General features: G+C 34.6%; 1 protein-coding gene across 1 annotated transcript in view; it reads left to right on the top strand.

The window, feature by feature from the left end:
• LOC149801053 (complement C4-B-like) overlaps nt 1-19,691 on the top strand; it is a 148,005-nt gene extending 128,314 nt beyond the window's left edge. Inside the window, exons 8-11 of the mRNA XM_089956763.1 lie at nt 1,020-1,125; nt 11,125-11,364; nt 19,406-19,561; nt 19,644-19,691. Of these exons, the coding sequence (XP_089812889.1) occupies nt 1,020-1,125; nt 11,125-11,364; nt 19,406-19,561; nt 19,644-19,691 (550 nt within the window). The remainder of the gene's footprint in view (nt 1-1,019; nt 1,126-11,124; nt 11,365-19,405; nt 19,562-19,643) is intronic.
• The last annotated feature ends 830 nt before the right edge of the window (nt 19,692-20,521 follow it).

Here is a 20,521-nt window from a genome sequence, read left to right as displayed (position 1 = left end):
TCCTTTGAGTATACCTTGCCATCAATGTTGGATCGATGTGAGTATACCATGCCATCAATGTTGGATCCATGTGAGCACATCTTGCCCTCAGTGTTGGATGCATGTGTGTCTAACTTGCCCTCAGTGTTGGATCCATGTGAGTATACCATGCCATCAATGTTAAATTGATGTGAGCATATCTTGCCATCAATGTTGAATCCACATTATTATATCAGTGTTGAATCCATGTGAGTATATCATGCCATAAATGTTAAATCAGCATTAGTATATCTTGCCATCAATGTTGGATTCATGTGAGTATACCATGCCATCACTGTTAAATTGATGTGAGTATATCTTGCCAACAGTGTTGAATCCACATTATTATATCACTGTTGAATCCATGTGAGCATATCTTGTTATCAATGTTGAATCCATATGAGTATATCTTGCCATCAGTGTTGGATCAGTTTGAGTATTACTTGCCATCACTGTTAAATCCCTGTGAGCATAACTTGCCATCAATGTTGAATCCATGTGAGTATATCTTGCCATCCATATTAAATCCACATTAGTATATCTTGCCATCAGTTGAATCCATGTGAATATATCTTGCCATCAATGTTGAATCCCTGTGGTTGCTTTCTGTGAAAAAAAATTAATTAACATTAGTTATTATTAAATGTTAAACAGTTATTGTTACATTTTAAATAGTAGAAAAGGTTGATACACTCAGTAAGTATGCAGGCAACTGAAGAATTAAGCTTTTGAGCATTCTAATGCAACAGTAATGCAATACTGTTTGATTTTACTTGCTAACATTCTAACTTCTGTGCATGTAAACTGAACATGAATTTCTTGTTAATATTCAGAGTGTTTTACATATTCTACAGTAAATGAAAAACTCATATTCATGTCAAAGTAGATAACTTTTTGCAACCAGTAAGACATAGCAAACATATGTAGAAAAAACATCTTACTGGTTTCAGAATGATAAATGCAGTCTAATTTTAATGACTCGAACATCTCTCTTATCGCAGGTACGTGTATGGTAAGCCAGTTAGAGGTACTTGTTCTCTCAGGCTGAAACTTAAAGACGAAGATGGAAAAGAGAATGAATTGATGCCATATTTTAAACCTAAAGAGGTAAATAAATAGAACTGAACTGACTAAACCACAATTGAAAACAATACTGCTTTGTGGCATGTATCTTGCAGATGTCTCTTCAAATTCAATACCACTGTACCCATAATTAACTTCAAAATTTACTGCAAATATTTGGTTTAAATAACTGACTTGGCATGATATCTAACAGCTGTTATTGAAGTCAGGTTTATCAAACATTTGGAAAGGGCCTATGTGTACATAAGCTGATTCCTGATTTTCAGAGATTCTTCTGCCATTGCACATATGGCCAAATCAGAACAGTTTCATATAAAAGAAATTAATAGAAAATATGAGAAATTATTTTTTGTTAATAGACAGTGAGATACAAAATTAAGGTTTACATTGATAGTTTGAGAATTTTATTTAGAATATCATACTATATGGCCATATTGGTAGTACAGCTGTATCAAAACTGTTTAGTTTCCAAGTAACAGTCAAGAATTAGAGCAACAGGTTATCTGATCCAGATATGATTCAATTCATGGTACTATCTCAGTGCTTACTAAATTTATGCTGAAAATTAAACCTACATTGCCAAAGATTATTATTCATTGTCTTTCTCATTGAAAATTAAACTTAAATTGTCATCGTATAATTGCCAAAGACTATTATTAATTGACTTTCTTATCGAAAATTAAACCTAAATTGGACATTTTATTATTGCCACAAACTATTTATCACATTTTATACTAAAGATGATCGCTTATGAAAGGCTGACATATTTAGTTGTTGTTTTAATTTTGGTAATTTTACACAGCTAAGGGTCGAAGAAATTAACTGCACAACACATAGGCTTCTGTACAGTTCTTCTGCTGCTATTTATCAGTACACAAGACAGCTTAAAATCCTTTTAGTAAATGCCCCATGTAATATATAACAAAAGACAAATCTTGTAACTCTAGAAATCACAGTTTTAATAGCAGCAATTATTTATCCTGCCACTATTGGTTCATAAGCTACCCTATTTTCATGCTGAAAACTCACCATCCGTTCATTGTGAATACATCCTCCCACTGAGTGGAGAAAAATCAGAGTGACTTTTTGCACACAACTCTGTATTTTGCATGGTCAGGCTCAGAAGGTAGATATTACTTGTCATGTTTTTCCCTGATGCCATACTGTGTAGACATCTGTCTAAACTATCCCCAGAGAAATTATGCATGCAGCAACTTAACACAAATAAGCAGTTTTCTTCTGCGGTTTTAATTAGTCTCAGTGCTACAACTGTCTATTCCGTTTTATAAGAAACTGGATAGTAGCCTTATCCCCATTAGTCTCAGTGCTTCAACTGTCTGTTCCGTTTTATAAGAAACTGTATAGTAGCCTTATCCCCATTAGTCTCAGTTTTACAAGTGTCTGTTCCGTTTTATAAGAAACTGGATAGTTGCCTTATCCCCATTGGTATCAGTTTTACAACTGTCTGTTCCGTTTTATAAGAAACTTGATAGTAGCCTTATCCCCATTCGTCTCAGTTTTACAACTCTCTGTTCCGTTTTATAAGAAACTTGATAGAAGCCTTATCCCCATTAGTCTCAGTGCTACAACTGTCTGTTCCGTTTTATAAGAAACTGGATAGTAGCCTTATCCCCATTAGTCTCAGTGTTACAACTGTCTATTCCGTTTTATAAGAAACTGGATAATAGCCTTATCCCCATTAGAACTTAGTTTTTTAAAGGGCTTCTGCGGCTACCACATGCTCCATCGTTTAGGTGGATACACATTCCTTACATATATAAAAAAACACTGTGATATAGGTAAGTACTTTGTTCTAAGGAAAATAACAGTAGGCACTGCCTAACGTTGAGGACATCATTTCCTTTATCTTCAATTTCACATTGTATACTTGTTATGTTTGCCCATGCAATGTGTTGACACCGCATATGTATTTGAACGTTGCCTTAATAAACACAGTTCACAGGTAAATTATCTTAGTTTTCAATCACACAAGCAACAGACAAATTTCACTAAGTCAACACTGTTGTTTATGTCATGCATTACAGTGTTCTTAGTGCATACACAGGTTTGTATGTGGTATGACATTACATACAACTAAGTGAGTTTCATGGCAGCATCATACAGTGCTCTTATTGCTCGAGTAATGAAAACTTGCTTCATCTTAGCACTTTGATCTTGTGTGAATGAACTTCCTCACGAACCAACTTGATCTGATTTCTTCTGGAAGTGTAGATCAAATCTTGGCTCACCTCAAGACACTACAAGCATAAACTTGTTGTCTGCTTTCCTTTATCTTTCTTCTTTCATTCTGAACTTTGAATGTCACTGCTGATTGGTTCATTACGATGTATCCATACGCATTCCCTACAGTTCTTGCAAAGTGGAAACCACTCAGATTCTCTATCAACTCATCCCTTTGCAGACCAAATTTTCACCACCGTTTGCGTTGGTGGATGAATCAAGACAGATTCCTGATGGGGGTTCCCATGCACACATCTAATCCCCACACCTATTTGCTGATGTGTCAGTTTGCAGTTGGGGTGCTGATTTGGAGCCAGAGACCATAATTCTCCATGGTTCTTGGACTCTGGCAGAATTGTCCCTCCACTTTAACACCCTAGAAATGAAAGCAGTATTTCTAGCATTGCAAGGGTTCGTCATCTGAATAAGGGGCCGATGTCTGTAATGTCCTTGATGCAAACATGCCACTTCTCCAGCGTGTAGGTCTGGAGAGTCATCATCTCAGAAGCATCAGTGAATTTTGCAATCTGAGTTTACTACCTTCTGCGCAAGATGAATGTATTAGTGGACAGCTGTTCCAGAACTGACTGTTAGTGAGCTGTCCTCACAGATTGGTCTCTTCACCATTCAGTAACAGAGTCCCTGTTCTCCCTCTTGGGAAGACCCCTTGTGGACTTATTTGCGACCAGCTTCAACAACAAACTTACCTTTTATGTGTCTCCTGTCCTGGATCAGAGAGCATGGGCAGTGGAGGCATTCAGCTTCCAGCGGGATCACCTATTCGCTTATGCCCTCCCACCTTGCTACCACAAGTTCTGCAAACTGTCAGAGCTTTCACTGCTCAGATCATCCTCATCGTCCCACTGTGGATATAATGATCATATGTCAATGATCTCCTATACCTGTTGATTGATCGACCCAGGTCAATACCTAACAGGAGGGATCTCCTGTCTCTTCACTGGGGATCATTTCTCCACCACAGCCCACACATTTTCCACCTTCACTACTAGCTCATCTCATGTGACCTCTCCACCAGAACAAGTTTTCGGGCCAAGTTGCCAGTTGCATCATTCAGGCCAGGAGGGCTTCTATATCCAAGGTCTATGATGCCAGATGGAGAATTTTCTATGCTTGGTGATCCTATCTTTCCATCTGTAACTTCTATTACTGATCTCCTTACCTTCCTTTATAACACTAAAATGTTCAGTATCCACTACCGAGAGCTATTGAGCTGCCATCACCTTGCCAGTCATTTTAATTATTTTGAGCTCCAGAGACCTGTCTCCCGCTCCCTTATGTCCAGATGGATTCTAGTGTTTTAGGGTCATTTTCCAAGACTCTCTGAACCATTGAGTAAAGCATCCTTTCAAGACCTCACACTCAAACTGTTTCTACTCACTCTAGCTTCTACAAGGCAAAGAAGTGAGATTCATGCCTTGTCTAACGACACTGGCTGTCTCAGGTTTCCATCGGGCTAAACCCTCACATTAGGGAGGTTGAGCACAGCAACAGCAGGTTGCACTCTTCTCTTGGATAGGTAGAGCATTGTTATAGCGGGCTGTACCCTCCCATTAGGGGGGTGGAGCACTGCAACCACTGGTTGTGCCCTCCAGTTATGGAGGTTGATCACCACAACAGCAGGTTTCTCCCGCCTATTAGAGATTCCGAGCACTGCAACACATCTGATGTTTTTGTTTCTCTATGTAGCCTTTTGTTATGAACAGTATGTGACACAGAGAGACATCAACCTTATATAGATGGAACGCTCCCTCTATGGTGAGTACAACTCAGTTTCTCTGTTTTTGATCAGTTTGAATTTGACAAAAACATCAGCCTACTCAACTAACTGACAAATGACAGCTACTTAATAATAGCAGGATAAGTAATTGCTGCTATTAAAATGTCTTTTTGGGGGTTGGGTAAAATTAATTATGCATTACTTTCTTGCTGCTATTGCCGATACCTTTCTCCTACCTTGCTTTGATGTCTTGTGTAAAGTCATCTGTGAAAAGATGACAGATAATATCTACCTTCTGCACATGACCATGTGACATACAGAGTGGTGTGCAAAAGGTCAATCTGACTTTTCTCCACCTTGTGGGAAGATGTATTCACATCGAACGGACAGTGCTTTCAGCACAAAAATAGATTAGCTATGCAAAAGTGGTAGGTAAGTATTGCATAATTAAAATTAGTTTTACCACTCGAAAAAACTATATTTGATACCTTTGACTCCATTTCTTAGTGACTTTTTCTTTTACAGCAATACTTTTTAGTAGAAGTGTTGCTTTTCAGTGAGCTATCTATCACATGTGTATATGAATTAGATGTGGGGAATTAAGAGCATGAAAATATAAAGATTTTGTAAATTTTCATCTGGTCCAAAAGTATTATATTTGCCACAGCTCATCTTTATTTTAAAGTCTCCAGCTTTATTGATACATTTGTCATGCTAAAGGGAAGATATAATAAGGTATTTATGTGAGTATGTAATTACTTTTTACATGTAAAATTTTTCTAGTTTACATTTGACTGAAGATTTACAAGTGTTAAGGCAATTTTCACGAACATTGCTATTAAGTAATCCATTTAATTCAGACCTCCATATCTAGAGAACCATTCAAAGGGACGATTCTTGATTGACCAAAATAGCTGGAAGGTTATTATTTCATGACTCCAATGAAATTATCACCAATCAGCTGTTGTATCAACATTATTTGCTTCATATATGGATGAAAGTGGTATGCCTTATGCGAAAGTGGAAATCAGTGGCGATAAATGAAATAGTTCCTTGGAATGTAAGTTAGTAACAGTTTCCTTGTGAAAAGTTGTTGTTGTTTTGGGTTTAATGTTTAATGTCATATTTTAGCACACATTAGGCTGTACATGGCAGCCAATATAACTGGTAAAGGAAAAATCCGGAAGAAAACCAGTAATAACCTGAAACCCATGGGAATCTGCTGGCAAGCTTTCACACAAACATACATCGGAATAGCCCAAGTAATAATATACAGTGTCTTTGATTTGGCATGACATTATATCAATAAAGTTGCAGAGTCTTCAAAAGGCCATTTGCCTAGAGTGAGCATAACACCGTCCAGACAATTTTTTATACAAAATTGTGGTATTCTCTGGTGCTTAACTTATAACAGATTTAACTTAGAACTTGAATGGACATTTTCTCCACATTAAAATGATGCCTAGGTCACCAATAACCATCACGAAATGAAGGGACCATGTATTAAATGCCTTTTAAACTCATTGTCCTCACTCAGAACATAACATTTTCATGTTGCGAACCTATCTTTGTAACATGTATACATTAGGTACATGTGTTAAAACACAATGTTGTGGTTCTATGTGTTGTAAATAGGCAGCATGGGGAAATTAATCAATTACTGATATGCAGTAGATGTTTAGCAATGTTACAATGAGGCGCTAGGTAAAATCCACACTCAGATTTATTCTTGAGGTGTAAATCCGTATCTAGCATAATTATATTTTGTGTTCCAAAGCCCACCATGTCCCAACTCAACACAAGAAGTTCTTTTGGAGTTGGATGCCATGAAATTATTTGTTGTGCTATATGAACCACAACAGATGATATTGCAAAAGTTTCTGAGTAATTCATCATGGTCGCAGTCATATTTTACCGCAGTCTGCATCATTGCACATTGGAGAGATTCCTTCCGATAAAGTAGACCATATTGTAGCACAAATAAATAAAATGTTGATTCATCTGTTGCATATTTATGTGCCACAGATAAATTTGCATCCTCACTGAAATAGCCAGACCAATACAGGGTCACGATTACGAATATTGTAAATATTCTCTAAAATATTGCCGTCATAAAGTCTAGTTGTTCTCTCACATGGAAATTTCGGTACCGATTCAGTCCAAGCATGACTGTTATGATAATAGATAATGATTATAGATAATCGGGTGCCTTAAATACAGTATTTGCCAGAATTATACAAAACCTTGGGGGCCCCCAAGTGGCTGAGTGGTCTAAAGCGCTCATCATTATGGATCATTGCCATCTCACCTCAATCTGTGTGGGTTTGAATCTCGGGTTCAGCCAATGTGGGTATGTCAGAAAGTTGCCAGTAGCTTCTCATGGGTCAGTGATTCCTGGCTTCTTCCTCCTCTATTTATTCTGGCCGCCATATATAGTGAAAAATGGCATTAAACTTAACAACAACAACAAAGCATTGTTGGTTATTGTTTTTACCATGATAGGAAATTTTAGTAGTTTTTCCAATACATTTATGTCATTTCTTTTAGCCCTGTTGACAAGAAATTCTCATTCATTCATTTTTTATGTGTGATTTTGTTGATCTGTTTTCACACCTCGAGTTAAATAAATGTTCTATGACACACTGAGTCACACAAATTAATGTTCATATGGCCATGGCAGTGGCATTGGTGCTTGCACCACGGGGTGGGGGTGTAAGAGCACCAATAATTATTTGGCTCCTTTAAATGGTAGAAGACGTAAACAATAGACATGAGATACATGCTATTATAATATGGTTTGTCTATTCTGGTAAACATACTTGCTTTAGAATTTTTGTCCACTGTGACAACATTAATATGTCGCCGTGATTCCTTAACAGGCTCAAGTTTATAACGAATAATCCAAGTTGAGCCATCCAAGGCACCATCATATACAATAAATTTTATTCTGAATATGTACTAGCTGTCATTTGCAAGATTATTAATAATCGTTGCGGCATGCTTATCATTCATTAAGTAATTGATGATAATACCATCGTGATCTATTATGTTGACCAAACACGAACAGTGCCATCTTGCACATTTTTCATTTTTGGCTATTTTGATGAATTCATTTAACTAACTCAAGCGGTAAACATTTTTTCTTATCGGTTAATCTATCAAAATCAGATCTAGAAATGTATTGTAGTTCAGTCTCGGCTAACATCTCAAATTCACTCGCAGTTAAAAATGATTTGAACTAGTTACGTCAATTGTTTTGTGCAATTTTCGACCTTGAAAAATTTGGTTTTATACCACTTAGTTTAATATCCTGTTCTCTCTGCTTTTTGCAACAGCCAAATTACTCATTGATGTAGTATTCAATGTACTGTCTTTAATATAATATAACTCTCCTCTAAGCTAGAAAAAATAATATACTCTGATTATGCCAAACACAAGTAAATAATTGTAAATGGCTAGAGATAGGATAAGTAACTCCTTGTGGCATCACAGAAATTGTTGTTGTGTCCATATGATAAAAAATCAGACTTAGCAATACAGGCGTTAAACCATGTCTGATATGTGGAGTAGGGGTAAAAGAGAAAACTAAACTATGTGTTCCTTATGGTGGATGAAAATATCTTGCCTTGAAAAGAGAATATGAAATAATAAATGCTGATGATGATGTTAAAATAAAGGACACATAAGATTACATTGCGAGGTTTATTAAAAGCAACAATTTCATAGAGAAAAAAAAAATAATATAATGAATCAAGTTTTAAAAAGTATCAATGAATTTGCAAAACAACCAATTTTCACAAGCTATGAGGCTAACTGAGCCAGGACCATCAAAAATTGTCGTCTAAAAAAACCTCTTGGCAGTGTAAATAATATTGGGTACCTCACTATCAGTATTGAAATTCTTGGAAGGAAAAAAGATGAAAAAATATCTTTCTCATAGATCTTTACATGAATGCTTTAACGGAATGATCAATGATGGTATTGTTATTGATTATGTCAACTCAAGTAGAGCAGTATAGGCATTTGGAAAACTTGCAAGTGTTTACTTCTAGTGAAAATAACAAACAGGGAAAACTGAAAAACATAATTTTATACCGTGACCATTAAATCAGTTAATCTTGATACAGGTGAAATGAAAGATTTTTATCTGTTTCTGCCACGGGAATATATTTCAATATTAATCCTGGAGCTTTACACTATTTAGCAAATGTTCTAACTAACTCTGCCACGTCAAAGCGACTTAACCAGAAAATAAGATTTCAGTATATACAGTAATGTATGTATTATTTTTGCCCCTCCCCGCACCATTACAACATTAAGACCCCACAGTAATGAGTCGCTAAAATATTGCCAACATGGTACTGATTGGTATTCGGTTTAAAAGAAATCAACATTTTTTAAGACCAAGATTACGGATTGATTGATTTCCATAGTAAATGATTTAATTACAGATTAATAGTCAGTGGATATATAAAATTTCAGTATACACTTCAGGTTCAATCCCACATGACTGACAGTATTATTATCAGCATTAGTAAATGAATGATTATAAGTGGGAGGGGCGGCCTAATCATTGAAATGGGTAATTGCAAAACGTGTCCCAGGTGCACTTGCCAGTCCCCCCCCCCCGCCGCCCCCCCCCCCCCCGCCTAAATAAGGGTGTTCATTTTATAGCACCTGGAATTCACTTAGGGAATGTGTGATTGACTATGGATTAACAAACTAAAATTCAGCCAGGACAGCTCTCTGAATCACTAAAATTTCATTCTAAAATTTTGTTTTGCACCTAGTGATTCACTGGGGTGTGTGTGTTCATTCAGCATTCTTACAAGGCCCAGATTGTAAAATGGGGCCTTGATGAGGAAGGTGGGCTCAAGGTCGAAGCCACGTTTTTGGTTGGCTCTGCACTCCTTCTTCTGCTGTCTGGGTCATGGACCATCAAAATTGACAGGAAGCAATCCCATCCATTGACATTTTGTGCAATCTGAATTTCAGCAGGTGATGCAACCAAAAGAGTTCGGTGAGCATTCGTTTTTCAAGCCACCTCTTTAAACTCCTTCCACATGATGAAGGAGGCAGAGGGGGCAGTCCTAAAGTCCTGCTTGCAACATATACCCTGATGTTGGTCCACAGCGACACAGCTAGGACTTGTAATTAAAGCTCATTCTTTCTCAGGATTTTATTTTCATAAGAACAAACTTTCTCACCTACAAGTGGAGACTTCATGTACCCCAGAAAGGACAGACATAATGCTAGCTCTTTTGAGGTCTCTTTATGCCAAGACTGCATTGTTGACATGACTTTACCTTTCCCTACTGGGGACGTTGAACTCCACAGCAGACCTGGTTTCCCTATATAGGCTTAATCTATGACCTGTCAGGTTTTTCCTTCTTGTGACATGGAAACAATGTAAGGATTTCTAGTCAAACTAAATTACTCTTAAGGTAAGATTTTCTGTACCATCTGAACTAATGGTCCAATTGAGACATGTACCTGAATGGACACTGACACACCATATTTGGGTGGGTCACTGTCTAGAGCAGAAGGTATATTTCTGTAAGACCATAGGTTCTCCAGAAGTACACAACTTCCACTGCTCAACTCATCCTGATACCCACCACTGTGGCTTGTGCAACCATAGTTCACTGACATTTTTCATATCATATTTTCATATCAGTAGAGAGTAAGTTAACACAATTAATAGTGACAGTTAAGTATTAAATAAAAAAAGTTTTACTCCAACCCCACCCTGGCACATTATTTACAAGGGAGATATGTTGAGATCAGTATTCTCCTATATTTCATGTACACTATTGGCTATACCTATGATGTCTTTAAATTAAAGCACTTTATAAATAATCAGGCTCTAAGTAAAAGTTAGTATCTATTTTTGGTCCTAAAATTTGTATGGAAATTACAGTGTTTTTGCTTTCTTGATCTAAATAATTAGACCTTTTCATACTGTATCAAAGTTTATCTCACTTATTCACCATGCAAGACAATTTGAATTATGTCATTTCCATTTCATGTCTTGTTTCACACAGCTTGACAGCAATGGACATGTGGAGATTGTAATTGATGTCAAAAATGACCTTAGGCCTGTCCTGGCTGCATATGATCTTGAGGGCAAGAGACTGGTTCTAGATGCAACAGTCCAAGAAACTACAACTGGGAATACCCAAACAGTCCGTGACCAGTCTGTGTTCTTTTCCAACAATCCTTATGTCTTGAAGTTTTCCAGGTCATCATCTTCATTCCAACCTGGTTATCCATATGAACTGCGTGTAAGTCTTAAGTTTCAAATAGTTAATGTTCACGTTAATTGATAATGCTTGTGTGACATGAAAATTATATTGTATAAAATATTTTTTCCGTGCCAAAAGAGTCATGAACACAACATTGTCTATTTTCAAAATTAATAGATGATGCATGCTTACAAGAACTACTCTGGACTTAAAGTTTACCACTAGAAAGATGAGGAAAGTCGACAGATGATATCACTCCTTCATATTCACATCAAAGGCTATCATAGGAAAGTGTCTGAATTTTACATTTTGGTTTTGGTTCTTTTTATGACAGAAGACACAGTCTTAGTTGTCATTTTCATCTCTTTCGTTATTAGACAAAATTTAGTAAAACTAGACTGTTAATGAATATACACTCTTTTACATTTATTATCACAATGTGGATAAATGTTGCAGACTGCATGACAAAGCAGTTACAATATCTACGGTGCCATCCCTCTGTCATGAACGTTTAATAGTTTCAGAAAAAAAATGAAATTCTTGTTTGTGTATGAAGGTGCCATCTGATTTATTGGTGGCAAAGTTAAATAAAACTTATGGATATGTGTCTGTCATCTATCCATACTTCAACATTTGCATGTTTCCATTCTGGAAGCCATGTGGTTTATCCAGTTGTTGGTAAAACTTGAAATACAGATGAGTGTGAACATGCACAAGATCTATATATTTTTATGAGGGATCTTGCATCTGATTGGCTGAGCTTATTACCATTCTGGAGGCATTTTTGCTGGTGTGATTTCGATCATATTTGGAATATGTGTGTGCATAAGGATCTTGAATGAGTTCAGTAATAAACACGGTCCAAGCATACTTCTGAGCTGAGCTTTCATCTGTTAAACTGATCTTATTGCCACTCTTAAAGCTATATTTCTGATCTGATTGGAGAATGAACTAATATGATCAAGATCTTGGATGAGTGTGACCAATGCACAATAATGAAGTGATCTTGCATCTGATTGGCTGAAATTGTTACCAGCCTAGAGACAAATTCTAATCCAGTTCTGAGTAAACTTTGTAAATAGACCTAAATCATCCAGATAATGGGTACAGTTATAAACAAAATTGATAAGGTTCACTTCTGTCTGACTGGCTGAGTTTGTCAGCACTTTATTTGTTATTTCTGGTCAAATTTTTACACTTACTAAATAAACCTATATCATGAAAATAAAGCAAGGTGACTAACCCATGGGATTATTGAGAATAACAGATCTGGGCATTTGCACAGTTGTAAGAAAAATACCTGATTTATTTAAAATAGACACCAATTATCGATATACAGTGCATGCATTTCAATAGAACAATTTATAACAATTAGTGAAATAATGCACCTTTGGTCATAAGATGAATAATCTGTAATTTATAACTGAAGAAAAAATATAAAATAGAATTTACATTTGAATTCAAATAATTTCATAAGGGGTATAGGTTTTTGAAGATTTAGTAGCAGTGTACTGTTTGATGAAAATATATTGATGAAATCAATAATTACATGAAGAGAATAAAATTGCAATTTGCTGATTATGAAGGAAATATTGCCAATGTATCATATTCAGATGTAAGATTTACTATGCCAGACTCATTATCTTCATATGCATTATTGATGGAAATTTGTGGAAAAACAATTTTGTATGCTTCTGATAAAAAGAAGAGTAAATTAAAACAGGAAAACGAACTTGTACAATAAGTACAGACTTGAATGGTTCCATGGGACCTTATAATTTAGAAATGCTGGACTCTGAAAAAATAAAAAAAGCTTGATAGTATGAGAAAGAAAAGCTTTGAGAAAGTAGTATTAGATCCATGGTAAAATGGGTAGAAGATGGTGAGAAACTTGCAAGATACTTTTGCCATCGAGAAAATAGAAACTGTGTTAATAAAATAATTACAAATTAAAGATAAGAATGAAATTATGTCATGTCAGTTTGATAATCTAGGGGAAGTAAAAGAATATTACAATAATCTATATAATGAGAGGGAAAAATGTAGAAGATGTAGACTTAGAGGTCCTTCTCAAAAACTATACAATTCCTGGGCTTAACCAAGAGCAATCTTTAAGATTAGAAGACAGAGCTACCTAAATCAAAGTACTTAGTTATTGAAAAGTATGAAAATTATCAAAACCCATGATCAGATAGCTTCAAAGCTGAATCTTTTTTGAAGTCTTTTGGATTGACATTTGGAATTTGTAGTTAGAACAATTAATGAAACATGAAACTGGATCATTCTCAACTGTTTTGAGACAAGGCATTATAGCTTGCATATTCAAGGAGGATAAAGCGAGACAGTACTTGAGGAACTGGTATTCAATTTCTGTAGACTATAGAGCGCTATTGAATAAATAATATCTAACCATCAAATTGGTTTTGTAAAAGGAAAATATGTTGGTGAAAATACAAGGATCATATATGACATTATGCACATTACAAAAGAGTTAAATTCTGGGTATACTGTTATTGTTTATTGAAAGAGCATTTGATTCTTATTAATGGAAATATATTCATAATGGTATATCTTTCTTCTTTCATTTTGGACTGAATATAGCGCACTGGGCTTTAAACTTTTATTGTAATATCTCATCAGCAATTTTACAAAATGGCTTTCTTTCAAGAGTTTTTCAAACTATTCAGAGGTTGTAGACAAGGTGATACATTATCCCCATATCTCTTCATATTATGTGCAGACATATTGTCTGTGGTTTTAAAGAATAATAATATAAAAGGTATCAAGCTAAAGGAAACAGAATATTTACTGTCACAATTTGCCGATGATACTACTTTAATTCTTGATGGCTCTTGTATCTCTGGAATCCGCTATTGAAATATTAAACTTGTTTGCAAAGATTTCATGACTGAAATTTAACATTGCCAAAACAAGAGCAATGGGTTTGGATAAAATGCTAAAGATGAGTTTTAAAAATGAAATTGAAATAATAAAAATTTGTTTAAAACAAATGGGAAAGGTGGTTGGTTAAATAACAGGTCAGAAAACTTAATTATTTTAAAGTTTAATCATTTCATCTCGTTACCAAATCCTCCACAACATTGTTATGGGATTAAATGATTTTTTTTCTTTTCACCTTTAAATGGCAGTCCGAACTAGACAAAGTTAAAAGAGAGGTTATGCATACATTTTCTAAAGGTGGTTTGGAAATGATAGACATTGATAAATTCATATCAACTTTGATAATAAAATGGATCTGTGAAGTCCATCTATCAAATAGAAAATTCGTCAGTTTGTTTCAGTATGAAATATGTGAGGTTAAATACCTGTTCCTATTAGGAGATGAAAATGTAATGACATTTTCCAAAAAGACAAAAGTTGCATTTTAACATGACGTTTTTGTGGCTTGGTAACTGTTAATGACATTTCCAAAAAGACAAAAGTTGCATTTTAGCATGATGTTTAATTGGCTTGGTAACCGTTAATGACATTATCCAAAAAGACAAAAGTTGCATTTTAGCATGATGTTTTATTGGCTTGGTAAATGTTAATAGAGAAAAATATAACCTAGACAGGAGAAGATCTTATGAAAACAAATTTATGGATGAACTCATTTATGATGATAAACAAGGTACCAGTTTTCTATGAGAAATCGTTTGAACATAACGTAATCTATATTGGCGATATGTTTACAGTTTAGGGAACTGTTAATTGATTTTGATTGTTTTAAAGCTAAATATGGTCTCAACCTGCATTTACTTACTTTTCAAGATATTATTCAGCGTGAAGACCTTTATGAACCACTTTTGAAAACAGAATTTAAACCAACTAGTATAAGGAAATTAAATGAAACTTTCATTTTGAATATGGATGTGTGTGGCCTAACATTAATACTAAAGTTTTACCATGACAAGAAAGTTACAATGGTTTCAGTTTTGTGTTACAGAGTTTTACCAATGAATTCGTAATTTGTATAAAATAAAATTGATCCCAATAAAAGTACCGTTTGAAAAATATTCCAAAAGACAATACTGCATTTGTTTTGGGAATGTAATATGATTAACATGCTGTGGATTGATGTGTCCCACTGGATTCAGAATAAAGTGAAGATAGATACTGATTCAAGTGCAATTACTGTAATATTGGGTGATGGAAGTACAGAAGGAATATATGAGCAGCCTTTGAATTTTTGTTTTCTTTTAGCCATATATTACATCTATATATGCTAAATGAAAAAGGATGTGCCTGGATTAGAGGAGTTAAAAGTTTTTCTTAAAGACTTATGTAATTTGGAAAAAAATATATTGGAATCAAATCTGAAATGAAAGAAACATCTATCCTGATATGGGAATAGTGGGAGTCATTATTTTAATGGTAACTTTGAAACATAATTCAAATGCACATTTAATAGCATGATATACACTATAGTGTATAATGTGTTTGTAATAATTCATGCTTGATCAGCTGATATGATCTCAAAACTGTTTTCTTCATCTTACAGTAACACTATATTATTGTCTTGAACTGTTGTACCAATATGTATTACATATATGTATCATCTATCTTGTGTTAAAAAAGGACAAAATGAACATGTACCACTGCACAATGATACATCATTTCTGTAAACACTGGATCACGTGTTATTTTGGGTCAAAAATCCATTTTGTATCATGAAAGAACGATCGTGCTTTAATTAAGATAAATGTTATTCATAAAGTGTACAAAAATATTCCACATTTTGACTCAAAAGTAATACGTAAATGTGATTTCTAAATGTCAACATGAAGACCCACTCCACGCCCTCTTGAACCTGTAACCAAGAAAATCCTATTTACTATGTATCTGTTAGAATCATAAAATAAATATATTATATAAAAGATGGATATGTTTACATTAAAAATATTCTGATCTTAATCCAAGTTTCCAATTTTGCAAGAAGTTGTCTCACACACAAAATCATCTGCTACCCAACATGTCAGCTTGCCGCTATAACTGGAGTGTCACAAAATTTCCTGGCGTAAAGTCTGTTTCGAAACTCTTAGCAATTTTCCCCCATAAACAAGACTTTGCAAACACATTGCACCCTATTCATTGTTCTTCCACATAATAGCTTATTTTTTAATAAAATGTTGAAGTTTACTCATTTTTTTACAAGATCGGTTCAGTTGGCTTAATATCGCTTGGTATTTATTGGCAGTGTTACATTGAGTTTTGTAAAACTGGCTATAAACCTGACCTAATTACTTGACTAAACTGCTGACAGAAACAGTCCAAAGTAATGTATTTCATTTATATAGCCCGACGGATAAACATTACATCTTTTCAAAGCTGTGCACAGAATTGGCTGACATATTGTGAGTCATGAAAACATGGGGTGGTATCCTGTGTGTCCAAAATTAATATTATTTTGAACAGAATATTCTGGTAACATTTGCCTCTTTTCAAACGTTAAACACTACTATTTTATTTTTGTCAATCAGTCAAATTAGGCATGCGTTTTGCTTCAATATTGGAAACAGAAACCTTAGGTGTGCAGAAATGCCAGACTGCATTGTATTGGACCATCCTTATTTCAATAATTTCCATATCATTTTATATAAAATTTAAAAATGCAGGGATATAAATGCAAGATTTTCTTCAGAAACAAAGTCTAGAGCTGTTTGCTGATTATATTAACCACTGAATATACGGGAGCTTAAGGGATACATTCCATGTTTTTAAATAAAAATGGCAAGATAATGTTGAGTTCTAATGGGGTATTCCACAGTGATGATGTCACTGATAATGGGTAGGTGGAGCATTGTACACTGGAACAAAGACATTTGTATTAATCTGAAGAGAACAAATAGAGATATAACAAGTAACACTCAAAGATCCAAAAGAAAAAGAATCCTATCTTTGCTTCCAGTTTCATGCTTAGAACAACTGGGTCAGTTGATTGTAGAATAAGATTTATATTGCATACTCCCCTCCACCTTGATTTACTGAAAGTGAACCATACTTGCATGACTTAATTTTATTCCAATGAAAAAGGACCTTGTCCATCAGTAACATGAAGATATATGATAGCTAGATGTGCATTCTCAGGATAACTAAATAATTTGCATTTGTCTCGTATAATTTTCTGTAAATTTTAGGCTCATTGCAAATAGGTTTTGCTCTACAGTTATTAATTTCTTTTGAAAGACAGGCAGGTTTAAAGTGAAGTGGTGTTTATTTGTAGGAGAAACAGTTTAGAGAATGTTGCCTTACATGTATTCTATTTTAATTTGATGTGATTTAAGTTGCTTTTTACGTGGTATTAGGGAAATAATACAATGCCTAAGTAAGATAGCTGATAAAATTGACTCCTCCCATGTGCCTCAGAAATTAACTTGATTGAGTCAAAAGTAATTAATTTTATGAGTTATTAAAATAGGGAAAATGAATTGTACCAGAGTAGATAAAACTAACTTCTGAATGTGCAGTAACTGAATGATAAAATAAAAAAGTTATGAACAAATTTAAAAAGTTACGGGCTAGTTTCCCTTCCAAGTTAGCTGACAAATCTAAGGAGTGAAAATGACAAAGCAGAGCTAGCGGTCTTTACAGAGATGCACCTCTAAAGTATGGCCAAGCTGTATACTCTATAACCCAAATTGCGTCCATCAATCATTCACTAAAATTGAAGGAAATAAAAGTTTTATTAACTTTGTGCAAATAATGAAACTGTAGAGCAGACCTTAATACAAGACCACACAAAGGTAGCCAGTATTAAATGTTTCTTTACTGCATGTGTCCAGGATGTGCTGAAATATAATGGAAGAGATAGTAAGCATCTAAATGAGCATGATGTCTAATACTGCTACCTATGAATGAAAGGAAATCGAAATTGGTCGCAACATTTAGAAAATCAGGACTTAATATTAAGTTTGTTTTTCTAGTGGTTGGAAAAAAAATACAGGGTTGACAGGCAAATATTGTCTTTGCCAGGGAACCAGAAGCAAAACTATTTTCCTTTTAGGCCTTAAATAATTGTCTTTAAGGTGAGTTTGTAAAACCAAACTATCAGCTACAGTCTCTGGACACTATTATAATGTACATTCTGAGTGGATGGAGAGATTGTAATTATAAAAACATTTGATTGTATTCATGAGAAAATTGCAAGTAAGCATAAACCATGTACGATGCCATAATTAACGATCATCATTTCTTTAGACGGTTATAGATAATTGTTTGCAAGTAACTGTGATATTTCTGATATTGACTTTGGTCTATAAGAAACTATTTCTTAAAAATCAAATGTCTAAGTTTATAAATTTATTTGCAGATAATTACTTCTAAAAATTTAGCCTGTTTAAAACCCTTACATATTTAGAAAAACATTTTATACCTTTGGTAGAATGGATTGATAGTTTTGACAGTATTAAAGTGCCTGAAATGTTTCCCATTAGATCATATTACATGTATTGTAAATTATTTTATGGCATTTCATATATTCAATGTCCTTATTTGCAAATTATTGGAAATTTATATTTTGTACTGTTAGTTTTTAATAAAGCAAAAATAAACCCAATATGCTTTTCTCCAGAAACACTTCCAAATTTAATGACCATAAGTAAAACAAATTGTAGACTTAAAACAAAACAAAGAAAAACAATCTGCAGATTTTAGCTTGTGCGAAAGACATGTAACTCTCTTGATCACATATTATAGTTTTGTCTGTAAACATAACTGTACAGATCTTGTTTGAGATTGATTATGTGCATGAGTGCAAGAGACAATGTTCATTAATTATGCTTTCATCCTCTCAAAAATTTTATGAGAACATATAAATAAATAATTAAACTTTTATGAGAACATAGAAATAAATAATTAAACTTCATTTCAAAGTTTGGGAAATCATTTACATAAGTTGTGTTCTTGTAATGCAACATTGTCCTGCTTAGTAAAATGGCCATTTGTTGGGTTATGCAAGCCAGGTGAGTGATATCAGGTCCGTTTTGGCCTCTTTTTCGTGTGCTGTTGGAGGTTAGTTAATGGAAGTATCCTTTTGGTAAATCATTCTGACTAACTTAAGATTTCCTTCTATTCTAAACAGATTGATGTTTTCCATCTCGCTGGTGATCCAGCAGCCAGGATCAAACTGCAAGTGGAGATCAATTCAGTTAAAGAAGAAGAGATTACAACAGATGAAAATGGTCATGCACTTTACAGACTGAATACTGACAAGACTGAAACACAGCTTCAATTCAAGGTATATATATATGGAAACTGTAATAATAATAATGGTATGACTCTTTATTTTTTTTTATATACATATGTATTCTCTGTTACAGGTATTATGTAATGGGCCAGCTATCTACATTATCTTGATAAATACTTAATGTAGATATGGAAATAAACTGAAAAAAGTAGTAACAAAATATATGTTGGCTTTACTCTAGTATATACATTTTAATTAATGACTGAAATTTTGGAATGCCATGTTAGATATTAATGGTCGATTTAGTTTTATATTTACCACTTCATTCAAGTAGTTTGATTTTAAAAAGGAATGGCTGTCTCATTTTGCTCATTTAAACTGGATAACAAGAGAGATACATGTAACATCTTGCATTATTGTTACAAGTCATTTAACTGGAGAATGGTTGCATCTGTTTCATGTGTTATACAAGATGGGAAGGTGGGGTTGTGTGTAAAACTACTGACTTCAGTAACACCAGTATACCAACTTAAATGGAAAGTCCGGGCTAAGCTTTTTGATCTTAATCGATATAGATTAATTATTAAATTTGTGAAAATCTTAGCATATTTGGTCTGCCAGTTTAGGAGTAATCGACCTTTAATTGGACAGTGATCCAAAACAGTAGGTTCACCATTTTCTCATAAAGGGTACTTCTGGTTAATGCCATGTAAGCTCTGTCAGGTCTGTTGAACTCAAGCAATCATCATATGTGTGCACAAGGCTATACTAGTATTGCAGACCGCTCCGGTGGCCTAGTGGTTAGAACATCCACCTCGGAAGTGGAAGGTCGTGGGTTCGATTCCTGGCCAAGTCATACCAAAGACTTACAAAAATGTTACTAACAGCTGCCTCGCTTGGCACTCAGCATTAAGAGGTTAGTGTTAGGACTGGTTGGCCTGGTGTCAGGATAATGTGACTGGGTGGGACATCATGCTACATGTCTGTGGCATGATGCCTCAGTGCTAGACA

This window comes from Sinohyriopsis cumingii, chromosome 4 (assembly GCF_028554795.1).
Source record: "Sinohyriopsis cumingii isolate HCF-2022 chromosome 4, ASM2855479v2, whole genome shotgun sequence".
NCBI classification, from domain to species: domain Eukaryota; kingdom Metazoa; phylum Mollusca; class Bivalvia; order Unionida; family Unionidae; genus Sinohyriopsis; species Sinohyriopsis cumingii.
The sequence above is the reverse complement of the archived record's forward strand: the minus strand, read 5'-3'. Positions and strand labels throughout refer to the sequence as shown.